General features: G+C 34.0%; 1 protein-coding gene across 1 annotated transcript; it reads left to right on the forward strand.

Moving 5' to 3' along the window:
• The first annotated feature begins 7,933 nt into the window (after nucleotides 1–7,933).
• LOC138325276 (growth/differentiation factor 8-like) lies at nucleotides 7,934–14,602 on the forward strand. The gene is made up of 2 exons (XM_069270824.1): nucleotides 7,934–8,478; nucleotides 11,617–14,602. The coding sequence occupies exons 1-2, from the start codon at nucleotides 8,127–8,129 to the stop codon at nucleotides 12,483–12,485; spliced, it is 1,221 nt and encodes a 406-aa protein (XP_069126925.1). The 5' UTR covers nucleotides 7,934–8,126; the 3' UTR covers nucleotides 12,486–14,602.
• Nucleotides 14,603–15,480: the final 878 nt, after the last annotated feature.

The following is a 15,480-nucleotide window of genomic DNA, read 5'->3' on the forward strand; positions in this document are numbered from 1 at the left end:
CAAACTTAGGCCTCACTTACAGAAAATGCTCATTTCTTCCACCCGATATCCCCCAAATAACAGCTAACAACTACACAGAGCGTCCGGTACACCTCTAAAAGGTAGCCATTTGGAACATCAGGACTCCGCGACATACTACTATTTATTTCTAATATAAACTTAGACGATGTCTGTTCCCCTAAGCTACGGCTGGCGACTGTGTGCTTTAGGTAACATGCCCTTCATCTTAAAATATAATATCAAAGCTTATGTATTAGGATAGTTGCTAAGCACTAAACTTGAGTAGATGGCTTGGGTAGATGGTTTTCCTCATGGTACCCCAATTTTCATATAACACGAATGGCTTACAAATGTTTGAATTCCAAAAGCTGTTTGATATACCAAACGCAAATGAGATTCTATTTACTAAGATTATTTTCATTCATTATATGATCCAGACATATTGTATCGTAAAGGACAATAACAAAGGAGGTAATGCAATGAGGAAGTTTGAGTCATAGTCCCCTGATGATATTACACGGAATTGTAGCATAAGAAGTCTAAAAGAAGAAAATTGTTTTTTTATAGCAAGCTTGCAGATATAATATTACAACGAACAATGAGCATATGCGATGAACAATAGGTCATTTTCCTTATAACTCATATTTCGACGAGTTCTGGAATCGGAAATCCAAAATGAGTTTATTGGACGCGTCGACAAAGTTATTGCATTTTCGTTCATAATACACTGCTATATATATATGATTATATCATATCAACTTTCGTACCTAATCTTCAATACATGTTGGATTTTTTTTTTTTTTGTGCAAAATATTAACTTTTCTCCGCCAACGTCAATACCTGTATGCACTACACGGTATCTCATATGTAAGATCACCGATATGGACAATCATCCCGTATGCCGCACATATTTGTTTTTTTTTCTTCTGGTTTTTACTAACTAATCTTCTTAACAATGATTAACGGAATGATATCGATACACAACCAGTGGCCTTTTATGCGACGTTTCGATGACTAGTACGATCTTTACTGTTACCTTCATCAGAAAAAGGAACCAGGAAGCATAAGTATAACTTATGCCTAATTCCTTTTGACCTTGTTCAAATAAAATATTTTAAACTTAAACATAAGTACGCAGATGTGTAAAAGTGTACGATTTGTCTTCATGTCTTTATAGTAATGGTTACTATGGTTACTGCATTTAAACTGACCTCCATAGTATATAAAACATATATGAGTATTTTTGTGACCAATGTATTTGTAGTTGAGAACTATATTTCATCCGTAATGGTCTGCCGAACGTAATTTTTGGTGATTTATCTTGGCCCTCTTACCATCTGAGGGTCACCTTCTTTGTACGTGATGAGTGGCGTGTGATGTGTCACTATGGAGTATGCTTTGAAAGGCTGCGATTCATCTATGTTGTATCACCTTGAAGTGCCTGTCCATTTTCTTAGTGCTATCTCACTGATGTATATTGTAGAGACACCGACCATCTCACCCCTCGCGGTCACACTATACTGATAAGAGGCAAACAATTTGCTCGACTCTCTGGAAGTCCAGCACGAGGTAGCTTCAGAAACTAACACCTTTGCCGACCAAGGTGAGGTTTGGATCTTCAAATATTTAACAATCCGAATGCTAGATTCAGGGGTAAAAGTGATAGCCTGTGTTAAAGTAGACGTTGGGCAGTTAAGAAAACAAACTTGTATATTCACCTTTTACGATCATACAACTGTGACGGAAGTATAATTCTAACGCTCTACTCACAGGTCAGAAAAAAATGCTCAAAACTATCTTACTTTAGCTTGGATAGTAAAATGATACCCAGCTAGTTAAATGATGTCTGGCTGAACAACTCACCCCATATATACTTAACAATTCAATTCATTTTACACTCAGATACACATTGTGTATAACAAGATGACATACATATATAATTCAATTTTAAGACATGACAGGCAAAATTAAATGCATTATTTGTATAAAGATTCAAACTTTTACAAACAAAATTCAGTGTGTCATAACATTTTTTTCCAAAAAATTGTTTCGCCTTTAAAATTGGTAACATAGGAGATATTAATATACATGTATTGAGTATAGTAATAATTGGCTAATTCATAAGTGTACATATTAATACATTAGAAAAATACATATATTTTAGATAATTTTGAGCTGTAATTAATACTATAACAAATTGCATAATTTCTGAACAAATAAGCATAAATTTGCGTACATTTTTTTTATTTTGAAAAATGGAGAAAATGCCTTTCATTTTAATGTGATTAGGATGTCTTGTGTAGTAAGCAGGAATGTAATCCCCACGTAGCTGACTTACATTATAATCTTACACCAATACCGGTAATGCATGAATGACATATTCTATTGTCTCGTTGAACTCCTATCCATCTTCCGATTTCAACTGGAAATTTAATATTTGATATTCTAAATTTGCACATAGTTTTCTGTCTTTTTCGTTTAACCGTATTGAATAATTTTCAAGTCCAAAATGTTTTTTGAATATAGATTAATAAGAACCTCTCGAAGAGTTTTCAATATCTGGGAACTACGACTGGATGAACTATCCTTAATTTCTGAGTAATAGTTGGCTTCAGATGCTTAATATCAGTTAAAAAGCTTTTTTGGTATATCCAAACAAAACTTAAACCAGAATAAGCCATTTGAATTCAGTTTTCCCTGTTAGTCTGTTAATTGAAGTCTTATTCCTATTACTATCAAGGCAAATTATATATGTCATGTATTATGTGTCCGGTCATGTGGTAATGTATTTACGGGGGATGATAACTCCCGACCTACAGGTTAAAAGTGGCAATTGCAATGCTTTGAAATCATTTTGAAATGAAATACTGTATATCTAAAATCAACACTGTAGGAGAAAAGACCACAGGAATTCTGTGAGGAGAGTAAAGGTAATTATATTTTGATATTTTTCTTTTTAAGAATTACGTCTCTAGTGGTTTTTTATATACTAAAAACAAAAACACGATGTTATTCACATATCAATCGTTCTGTGTCTATTTTTATTTATTTTTAAGGATAATTTAAGAGAGGTAGTGTTATTGCTTTAATTTGTCATTAATTAGTGTAATGAAGCCAGCCATAAATGGATAAATATCAGGTCATTTAATCGTGTTAATATTTAAATCCATGCATGCAAACAGTTGACGCCATCAGTGATTAAATCCATTCCTTATTAACATGGTGCTTCATGCTTATCTCCACGTGTTAGGTTGTCTAAGATATTCTTATACAACTATTGTCATTCTGGTTGTATATATCTACAGCACATAAATAGTGTTCTTATCTGGTCTTCAATTGATTTATTTAGTATTTGTCTATTATTCCACAGTATTTATAAGTTCCACAGATGCTATCTTCATAAAGACATATTTCAAACTTGATGATTTATTATGAAATTAATGTGATTCTAATTTGAATCATTTGTTTCACATAAATTATAAATCAGAATCAACGGCGCATTCTGAAACTGGCGAGTAGATGGATGTTATATCAATCTCATGTCCGTCTCAGAGTGTTTATATCCCTGTATGGGAACTCACTACATACGTGACCAGCAACCGAATACTAATTAAAATAATTGTTTGCATATACACATGATCAGTTAATCAACAGCGCAAGATCATAGTCACAGTTTTGTCTCTTCTCAGACGAAATCCCTGACGTTATCCAGAAAAATCGTTCTGTGATTTATCTAGAAAAAGTAGAAAGGAAGTAAATGAACACAGAATGAGTATTTTGACATGTAAAAATGCATTCAATATTCAAAGGAAAATATAGAACTTTAAGTCCTTAACTAAATTTGACAGGGCTTGAAATAAATGTATGGTATACGTAACAGGTCATGCATTGTAAGTTATTGGAATGCCTGTTACGCTTGTCGCCAATTGTACCGATCAAATGAACAGAAAGGTAATTGATTGATAGGAAATCAATCAATAGTAATGCGTAGTATATCGAGTCCGATCTGTGTACAGTTTTATCAACTTAATCATCATTTTCAACATCAAAAAACATCTTAATAGCATTTGATGGATATTATTCTTAAAGACACGAATTAAACGCATTTATACGCGGCATTGATATTATGAAGAACTTTTAATTGAAACGCGTTGAAATTTAAATTATCGTTGGTAAACATATTTGTAAGCTAACCGCAAATAATTATCTGTGGTTATAAGATCAAATATATATCAAGGTAAAGTACACTATTATGTCCACAGTTTAATCAACATTGAAGGAGAAGAAATTTATATCATATCCAAATCATAACAAATTCTCTATGCTTTTTGCCATATTAAAAAGGAACCAATTAAAGTTTTTTAGATATGGTAAAAATAGATAAGAATATGTGGATATTTGAAGAAATATACTAGTTATAAGTATTTGGTAGCAGAGGATACACCTAATACCCGAGATTTTTTCTAAAGGATAGGAACTCATAAATTATCCTTAACGATGCAACAGGACTTATTTGATAAATTGATTAAAATGCATTCATATCTCGCGCTCGTGACTGTACTTTAAGCTACTTTATAAGTTTTAGCTTTATTAATTATGATATATTTTTTTTCGTAATATGATAATATGATATATGGAACATGTCTTCTTGTCAACAGCTTTATTTAAAGGCACTGTCAATGACGTCAGATGTTCGACAATTAAACATAGGTTAAAAGGTCACAGTTTTAGACAATACAACACACCATATATAATGCAGCACTTTTTTATCGCTTTATACCCAAGGCGCACATACTATGGCTTACATTATATTCAGTTCCGTAAAATATAAAAATAGATTAAACCTAATCACATGCTTCATAAAACGCTGTAGCGATGTTATCGTTTTTCAACTATAACGTCAGTAATCAATTGTAAATATAAATGTACAATTGGCGAGTGTATCAAGCAAAGTGATATGGGTATGTTACCAAGGATAAGTTCAGTACTTTATCTTTCCCTATAGTAATAGTAACACAGATTCGTCTTCTTTTAGATACATTACTTAAGTGAGCCTTAAGTGACAAAATCTAAATTCATTTATTTGAAATTTATTACATACCAATTATCAATCAAGAATAAATATGAAAAGAACTATAAGAAAGAACGATTGGGTTATGTTAGGCCTCGAGAGAAACACCTAAATTTGAACTGTTATGGAATACCAGGGAATAAAACAACAGCGAATATTAAATAAAATATTGCTGCGAAGATATCAGTGATCCGGAAGTTTGTTGTTGTCTAATTTGTACTGTCTGATATGTCCAGCTTATCTTCTCTTTGTTTTCTATTAGACACAATACTTTTAACCATCTGAGAGACACGGAATATATTTATATAAATTCACAATTGACCAGACACACTAGATTTTTCAGACAAACATTATATGTAGAAGACGGAATTTCTCAATAGTTGCAATATAAACGGCAAGGCTTAACTTTGACCTGGTGGAATTATGATGTGACAGCAACCAGTGAAGATGGTGCACTGTTCGTTCTATAACTTACCGTAACGTGAACAGGGAGTAGCTAGGTGAATGTCTCAGTGCTGCAGTTTGTCCTTAGCCATTGTCGATCCACAGTGCAGTCGTATTTCATAATTGACGCTGGTTTGTTTTCTGTAACCGAGGTACTTTTGCTTCCAAGCACAGTTGACTAACTGATACTTCTCCTAGTGACATACATAGAGGATCTTACGTAAGTGGCTATTTAATATGAAAATTATAAAACAAAGTTCATTAACTTGATATGGTACATGTACGAACCTCTAGGCGAGTGATATTTCAAATTATCTAACGAGTTTTATAGTGTACATTTGATATTACGTAGCCATGAGTGTAAGATTCTATCTATCACATAACTAGTATCTATGGAACTATAGACAATTTCGCTTCTATTTAAGAGTAGCGAAGTCAGGCTCGGATTTTCTGTCCATCGAGACAAACGTGCGACGTCATATTTTGATCATGATGTCGTTATTATCTGTGACGTCACATAAGTGTTATTTCACGTGTGTTATGATATTCATGACATAGCCGTATGGCATTGTTGAACGGGTCAATTATGTAATAAATATAATGATGCAGAGCTATGGAATTTCTGATGATCTAGTTTGTAAGAGGACGATTGGGCTAGCCGTTTATGAAACCATATATTTTACGTAAAAACAATTCAAACTTGAAGTAAAAAAAAAACTATTTTGAAACACGTGTTTGATCTTGTTGATGATCTTACGACGTGCCCATATGTGGTGAGATAAATCAATACTTTGTCTCACTATATCATTGACAATTAACACGGTTGCATTACAGAGACTGTACTTGTATTAAGTTGTGGGAGTTGTTATATTGGAACTCATGCAGATTTGGATACCGTAAAGCACTTTCGCGTATTCTGCGTTTGTATATTACAGAGTTATCTGCACTAGTGGGTAGGTATTGATTGTGATATCATATATTTGCGAGCGTTACGTCATACGTTTCGGAGAAAACGACGTGAATTATGCTCACAAAATAATGTCGTCATAATAGATACCTACCCGCAAGGGAGCTAACTGTGTAACCCTGTAAAATTCAAATTCATGTACGGAATAACTTTAACAACTATTCTCGAAATATTTGAATTTGAGTTCGAGCTATTTCACAGAATCACGCGAACATTTGCACTTTGCGAAAATGAAGTGTTTAACCGTTTCCATGATCAACGACGGAAATGGCTAGAGCCACTGCATCGCTACACGTACATTTTTTTATTCATAAAGATGTTGATCTCATATTTGATATAACTATAGTTAAACGTTAAAAGGTCCAATAGTTCACACACTGCCGAGTTAACGTGTTTACCCTCAGACAATAACTAGACACCTAAATAAACACTGGGTGATCGCCGAGCGATATGTGCTGGGTCTATAGGATCTCCGCTTCTTTTTATAATTATGAGAAAGATTTACCCCTGGTTACCCATCCTTAACTAACACCAAGCAGATGACCTCTTGTGACGTATGACATGATGTGATGTAGGAACGGTCAATGTGTCAGTATTAAGGACCACTGGGTCATTATATGGATCCTCCAATATTAACTTTTATAACATATCTATGGTAAAAATATCACTAAATAATAATGTGTTATTTTTAGGTGTTGCATTCAGATCGACACAATTATCATTATCTGAAGTACGGGTCTGTAAACATATACTGACTTGTGATTTCTAATTGTTGTAGCTTGTACATTGGGTGATGTTAACAATAGTTATGATTATCGAACATAATCAGCTGTGAACTAAACATGCATTCAAAGTATTTTCTGTTGTTATAGGCAAACTTCACTCTGGAGTCTTAAACAACTCACATTGAAGTGCTAACTGTCACATGCCTAATGGTTGTTACGATTGTTTTGTGTAAGGAAAGCTATCTCAATAGTCGATCGGATGGTTTTATCTAAAGATAGTTACATATTAGCTTAGCATTTCTTTACAGCTCGTAATCAAGATATTGTTTTTAATTTCCACCATGGATTAAATGTCTTCAGTTGTAATCTGTGGCTGTATGTCCCGTAGTGTTACCTTGATAGGTGTGTGTGTGTGTGCATTCGTCAAGTCCTGTCACAACAACTGCCACCTATCTAAAGCACTGTATAGCTATAGATAGCTAGACCACATTCCACGTGTTGCTTCGCCGGCGACTTTTTGTGAATGAGTGACGTCACAACCAATGAATACACAGAAGGCAAATCCGCCTATGTTAGGTATGGCGTTGCGTGCGAAATAAACATAAGCACATGGACGTGAAGGTTCGCATTCAGCGTTAATGGGCGGGGCTAACCGGCATCTGATACCGTGACAGTTCAAACGTACACACCCCCTTATATATATAATCATTGAAGTTCACTCAGCACTGTAATACTACACATACAGAGGAGTGATAATTCAGAGTTTGCGATCTACTTTTTTGGCTTTTCATAAGCTATTTATTATGAACAGAAGACAACTATACAAAGTGGTAATTATCCTGAACTGCAACAGATTACCGAAGACATCCCAACTCAGCGTACGGAGAAAGATACTTACAGAGTTTTGTTGTGACACGCTATGATAGTATATGAATTAAGTAGAACCGTGGTTTTAACGGTCCTGCTAGTAATATTACACTTAACTATTGTTCAGAGCAAGCCTGCATTGTCAGCTTCAAAAGAAGTGTCGGAGGCTGAGGCAGAAATTGACATTTCCCAACTACGGATTGAAGCCTTTAAACAAAGCATATTGGACCAGTTAGGAGATTCCTTGCCGTCAAATGTCTCCAACGTTACACATAGTATAGAAACAAAAAGGCAAAAGATACGTGAATTCAGGGATTATCTTATCAGTAAAAACGACATGCAGCACTTACCAGACTCCGAAGAAATGAAATCAGAATCAAAAAGAATACAACATACTTATAAAGGTAAGGTATCATGTCATTTCCATTTGGTACTTTCACTTTCTATTTAAATTATATACGTTAAAGTTCTTTTTTTTTAAATTTGGAATTAACTTGGTTAGGAAGATGAGGAGATGCGTACATTTTGTTAACCCTCTAATAACCTTTACTGATTGAGGTTGATTAACATTGCTTTACATTACACTAAGATAGAATATCATCATTTATAAAACGGCGATCTAGTCTAATTAGGTGATTTGGATTCAGGAATTAACATGGAGAATGATGAAGCAGTATAGAGAAAATGTACTCAAATCAGAGTTCATGTTATCCATAACAATTGCTACAGAGGTAGACTCATTGTAGATAAGAGAAGATGAAAGCATTCCAGATCTGATTCAAGCCAGGGTGATGACGATAGTTACAAAGATTCCATCTTCAGTGTATTGAAACTAGTATGATATGCACCAGTACCGGCCAATTTATCATTCAGTGAAAACGTAATACAAAATCTCTGCTTAATCGGCATTATTCCGTATATCTCCCTCTACATTCACTATCATTCAACGTGGTTCATTCAGTCGTGAATACATTTTTTTCACATTGTATAAACAAGTTCTGCTGTATAGATCTGTTGAGAGATTTATCTTAGGGCCAGATACCACATTATCCCGTCTTTCATTTTAACATTACATAATGACTGTCAACCGCAACACACACACTGTCCGATGAAAAACATTATGCTAAACCCCACAGCCGCCTTGTACAGGTGTAACAGAGTTAGCTTGCACCTGTCAAATACCTGCCGACGCTTTAGCGCCTTAATATAAACACATATGTAAAGTCCTGTGTAAAACTGCAGTAAACACCAAGAACTTAACTGCATATTTTCGTTTTCCCCTTGTCTTTGATAGCGAATAGCTATCGCCGGAGACAGTTATTTGAAAGGCAATCAGTATCTACAAGGATTTATTAGTGGTTAAACTATTTGAAACATGTGCGACATCCACATGACGTCGCTTATCGTTCTAGAATATAGATAGTACAGCTAGGAGTCGGTTGTAAATGCATGCCTGAGTTTAAAGTGAATTTTAATCGTCAGTTACCTGGCAAGACTTTAAACACAAATATGGACGGAGAATAGTGGGTGAATTCGAGCATATCATTTCCACGCGCGAAAACCTTGTCAACACGTGGGCTGGCCACAAAATCACTTTAATCTCCATATATATACATACATTTAACTTTAACTTATCATTTTATATTGATAGGACGGGCCGTCAGAGAAAAGCTACCCTCTTGCGGGTCTAATCTCTTTTTAAATGAAACTCAGTACAGTCGTTTGAGTTCACTCTCCATGAATCAATGGAGCGTGGTAAGTCGTCCGTCCGCCGTACACCCTCCAATAAATGGCTATAATCCCATATGTTTATTCCCTAATAAAACGTAAGAGGCATTCCAGAGGCAGGTGTCCAAGCCATACTGATACATAATGCTAAATGAATTTCAAACAGATTTCATTAGTTTCTATAGCTGTTGCATTTACAGCGAGACTAAAACGATGACTATCATTAAAGTAATAAAAATACAGTAATCATTTGGGATTTCAAAAAAAAATGTTAAAAGCTTTCCATTGTATACTGGAATGTATCGCAATTTAGAAGTAAAAGGAATTACTTCATAAATTGTTTTTTCTCTGTATTTGAGGTTACTCCTAGTATTATGCTTATATACATCATAAGCGTTTATAATTGGAAATGTTTCTTTCGTTGTCCCATCATAACTTTCAGTATGATATGAAAATAAGCAAAAAAATATTTATATGTGATAAAAATGTTGGATTATTATCAGAAATACGATTTCGTTATGATATTTGTGTCATATAAAGTTGAATATTTTTTCATAGTCGAACATGTGTTAGGATCAGAACTTTTATACTTGTAAAATTTGGTTGGGTTTTTTTTTTCGGAAAATAAGCTGATGCATATCTGTATCTACATTGTCATATTAACATTGAATATAAAACAGACAAGATAATTTATAAAACATTCGCAGTTAGACAACTTCAGATTCATACAACTCTACTGTACCAGTAATAAAATAAAGCTGATATTTACATGAACGTGTATAGAAAATTTATCCAAATGGGATTTTTCCGATAGAGAGAGTGGTTATACCGATATAAATCTCCGTAACATTTTCATGTTGTAATTTTCATTCAAAATACCTAAAATAACTTTCTATAATATGAGATACTTTATGAAGACAAACGTGTAAGCCTAGCACTAATCTATCTTTCTATTTTGATAGTTTAGCGGTTTAGGAAGGTGTCAAACCTAGGTCCTATTACTGGACAGTTCCATAACACGACATTCATCTATTTACAATTTAACATTGAACAGTTACTGTAGGTGATATTTACCTTTATCCACATTTCTATGTATGCGTATATGTTTATATAAATACATAAATAACATAGGGTGTAAAATACTTCTCTAGCGTGGATCACGGAATCGGTTGTTACTAAGGTCTGAGATTACAGGGATACATTTTACTTGTTGATAGACATATATGAAGGCTCTTAATCTTGTCATTCAGTGATTGGGATGAGATCAATGAGCCGTATTTAGACCTATATTTTATCTGGATTGTATTGGAATGTATAGAGCTGATAGACATTTGAAATCACATTGATAAGCGAGTTTAAAACCCCTTTTAAAGGAAAATATATTCATGTTATGAATGAATCGTAATTAAATTATTAGGACTATTTCTACAGAAATATGAACATTTTTGATATTAATTTGTATATTTTTGTTTTTATATGACAGTTGATATCCTAATTAACTACCTTACTTACCGTATTTGCCTCGATGCTAGGGACTGATGACGTAGATGTATAACGATAACTCTCATTAATTAGTTCATATATCAGATACAACCAGATCTTAATAGCCTTAATACCGATGATGCTTTAGATAATCTAATGCTTCACCTTATCATTGCGCGATCATTAAGTATTCGAAGTGAGGGGATTTTGTTAGTCTTTAAACATCGTTAAACGATTATCTTGTGATAGGGTATTTTATGGAATGTTTTAATATTTGTTAAATAATGCTTTGCTTTAATTCGATACTAATGTGATGTTACTTTCTGTTACAGGAGCATATTCCCACCAGAAGTCAACAGACAGAGATGTAGATGGACCTGTTGTGTTATTTGATATTCAAGAACAAATTCCTAAGGATTTATACAGAGAACTTATTGTTTTTTCTGCAACATTGCAGTTGCTAAAAAGGCAAACGAATCTTTCTGACTCAAACACAAAACAGTCGTCAAAAATGAATATCAAAGTATTTAACATTGAACGGAATACAAATTCTAAACTTGTGAGAGGGAAACAAGTATCATCAAAGACAGTTGATACCTCCCTGGCTGGATGGGAAGAGCTGGACATAACAGATGTAACACAGGGTTGGATTGATAACCCGGAATCAAATCTCGGACTAATGCTATTATCAGACACTCACAATATCACAAATTTCATCTCATTTACCGACGAAAACTTAATGTTAAGAAAGTTACGTAACGACGAGGGTAAGCATTTACCGATACATTCACCAGATTCTTCTGTACCTTTCCTGAAACTGGATGCAGAAGAGCGACCAATCCTTAAACGGGTCAAACGTCAGGCAGGCCGACGAGACTGTATTCAAGGGGATGGCGAGGATAGATGTTGCAGATTTAGGACTCAAATCAATTTCCACGACATTGGTTGGAACTGGGTTATAGCTCCAACAGAATATGAGGCGTTTCACTGCGAGGGAAGTTGCCCCGATCGTTTTAAAATGGCGAACACTTTTACAGGTATCAAATCAACTCTTCATAAAATGGACCCTTCTCGCTTTTCTGCGCCATGTTGTATACCATCGTCATTCAAACCTTTGACAATCCTGCACGAGGATGCGTATCACAATTTAGTGTTTACAGACTTGGCCGACATGGTTGTTCAAGACTGCAAATGTGCTTAAAACGAATGTAGCCATGACAACGCATCTCGTCCCCTCACTTTGGCGAGAACTGCATTATTTCTTTTATTTTACTTCCTGTTCCTATTTCGTTGCTGTGATACGTAGAATGTTAGCATTGTTTTGTGCGATATTCAATATAAATCCATTCCTTGCATTTCGGATGTATCTGACAAAACTTTGAGTATTTCAAAGGATAAACTTATTTGAAGGAATTGCAATCGAAAGCCAGTCATTAATCGACACAGTATTTTAGGTATGTTTTGTGAAAGAATTGTTGCATTGATGAAATGGATGTGCCTGTAATTATATAAATGAAAGAATGTTAGTGAAACGTATTTATAGATGAAGAGAATTGCATTGAAAGAAGTATGTGCCTGTGAGTTGTATGATGATGAAGAATCAGAGGTTATATGGAAGCAACTGTCAAAGACGATTATTTTGATATGGGTGAACGGTATTTCCATGTGCATGTTTTCTCATGTAAAAGTACTATTATTGTTTTACAAAGTATTTGCCTACCTTTGTATGTGTTGAACCCATTGACTTTCACTTAATACTCCATGTGGCTAGATGGGACCAGTTCTTTGATATCGTTAACTTGTACATAGCATCATTAATTTATTTATTAATTACTTTTATGGTCAGATGTATGATATCATCTTTTATCAGTAATACCGGTCTTGCATTTAAAGATGTTTCTGCCAAAGTTTCATGGCTCTTATCTCCACAATTTGAGGCAATGCCTTGGTGAACATGTCACCATAGAGGGTAAAGTTTCTACTTTTATTAGCGTTATTAATACTTATCAAATTATAGACGCTCTCAGTGGTTTATTCATTTATACAAAACTTAAAGTATTGAAACGATTTTTATATTTTCAAGCTTTTAAGACTGTTAAAGACACTTCCTAATCATGTCAGATTATGTATCATTTCAAATGATTTTAGATTAAAAAGTTATGGTTTGATGAAGGAAAATATGGCTGAAATTAATTTGAAACAGTTTTCGAATTAATTCTTCTGTAATATAAACTAATTTTAAACTTTGTTTAAAATCGATTGCAAAACAAGTTATATTATAATACAAATCGCTTTCGATGAACCGGATGTAAGCGGGCGATGGGTCTTAGAGTGTGAGGAAACCGGAGTACTCGGAGAAAACTCACGTGATCTCTGCCTGACAATTTCGCGTCTGTGCCACGGATCGAACCCCGTTCGGTTAGGTGGAAGGCGAATGGCTTAACTTCTTCACCAGCCGATCACCCAATTCTTTTGTGACGACTAACAAAGTCCCGAAAAAAATATGGTTCAAATGTGATATTATATGTAGTTATTTGTCTGGCGCGGGTATACATAAAATGCAATATTGATCTTGTCACATGGATTTAGCCAATTCATTATTTGCTCTTGTTGCCATAATAATACTTTGTGATTAATAATTTTCTTGGTTGTATTTGTTTTTAAAGCAAATGAATCAATTAGACGTCATTGTAACGAATTAAAACAGATGTTACCTTCGTAATAGGTCCGTAAAATGGAAATCACCATTGGAAAACGACATCCTTTAGAGTACGTAACTTTGTCCTAAATCGATATTGTCAAGAATTTTGAACTACTCTGTTTAAGACACCGTTGATGAATGTTGTTTCTATTCTAATAAAGTGAGAACAATGATTGAACATAACTCAGATATGCTGTCAGATATACACCGTATCTCAATTTGGTCGAAAAAGTACGAGTTGCTAATACTTAGAAAGCATTTTACTGACCAATAAAATTTGTTATAATGTTTTGCCTTAGTCTAAAGAATGGTCGTATATATGGTTGTACTCTATTTTATTGTCAGTCTCCTGTTGAGTATATATGTGTCTGCGAGTACAAACCTTTTTCTAAAGAATTCATTGTTGGTAACTTCGCTTGTTTGTTGTAACGATACAAATGCGGACTATGGGACTCAAGGATTTTGAAACTTTTTCCTATTGCCAAATGATTGTATTATCATATGTCTTGTTTGATTGCCTACCATGTTGTTGTTATATGTCACATCCAAGGGAAACTTTTGACATCCTTGGCCAGAATTGGTCCTTCTTTGTTATTATTAAATTTGTTCAAGTCATACATACGGTGTTTTTGTACCCTGTTGAATGTCATTCATTGAATACACAGCGTTTATACTTACGGTAAAATGACAATACTAGTGAGGTAGTTTCGGACCTATATTCACCTTTATTATTAATTTCGATAGATTTGAATGATTTCAAAAGAGTGCAGTCTTTAACTGTGATATTAAAAAGAGTTAAATGGTAAAACTATTGTCATAAATCTCACAGTCCCTAAAGAAACTGAAATACTTGTTTGAATAGATTCAATAAGGCCTGTATTTATGCTCCAGAGATTCGGAAAAAAAACATACACAGTTTACTTTGTATATTAACAGAATGCAATTCAATTTTATTATGATAATATTGACAATATACAATATATACACCAAAAGGATAATAATTGATTTACCTAATCGATAGGACAAATCCAAAAATATAAAAAAACTAACCTTATATCACCGAACAGTGGTGACTTGCAAAGAATTTAGATTAAAGTTGTGTTATTTTGTTTTACGTCCTATTAAAAGCCAGTGTCATTAAAAAAACATATGCCAGGTTTATTCGATGGATAAAAGCCAGAGATTACTGTGGAAAACCTCATGGGTTTCGATCTTGTAACGCTGAGGTAGATATCTCGAAGTAATGTATCAGAACACTTTAGCCAATAGACCACCGCGGCTCCACGTTCGATTTTATCATAAATAACAACTAATATATATGATGTGCCTACGTATTTATACATATATATATTTTCTTATTTCTTAAGTTCACCCAAATAATGAATTACATCCAGATACTTGTACATGGGAATCACATTAAGCTTCATCATATGAGATCTGACTCAATCGGTATCGAATAGATAGCAATACAGATCCAAATGTGCATGTCTTTGTA

This window comes from Argopecten irradians, chromosome 6 (assembly GCF_041381155.1).
Source record: "Argopecten irradians isolate NY chromosome 6, Ai_NY, whole genome shotgun sequence".
Classification (NCBI taxonomy): domain Eukaryota; kingdom Metazoa; phylum Mollusca; class Bivalvia; order Pectinida; family Pectinidae; genus Argopecten; species Argopecten irradians.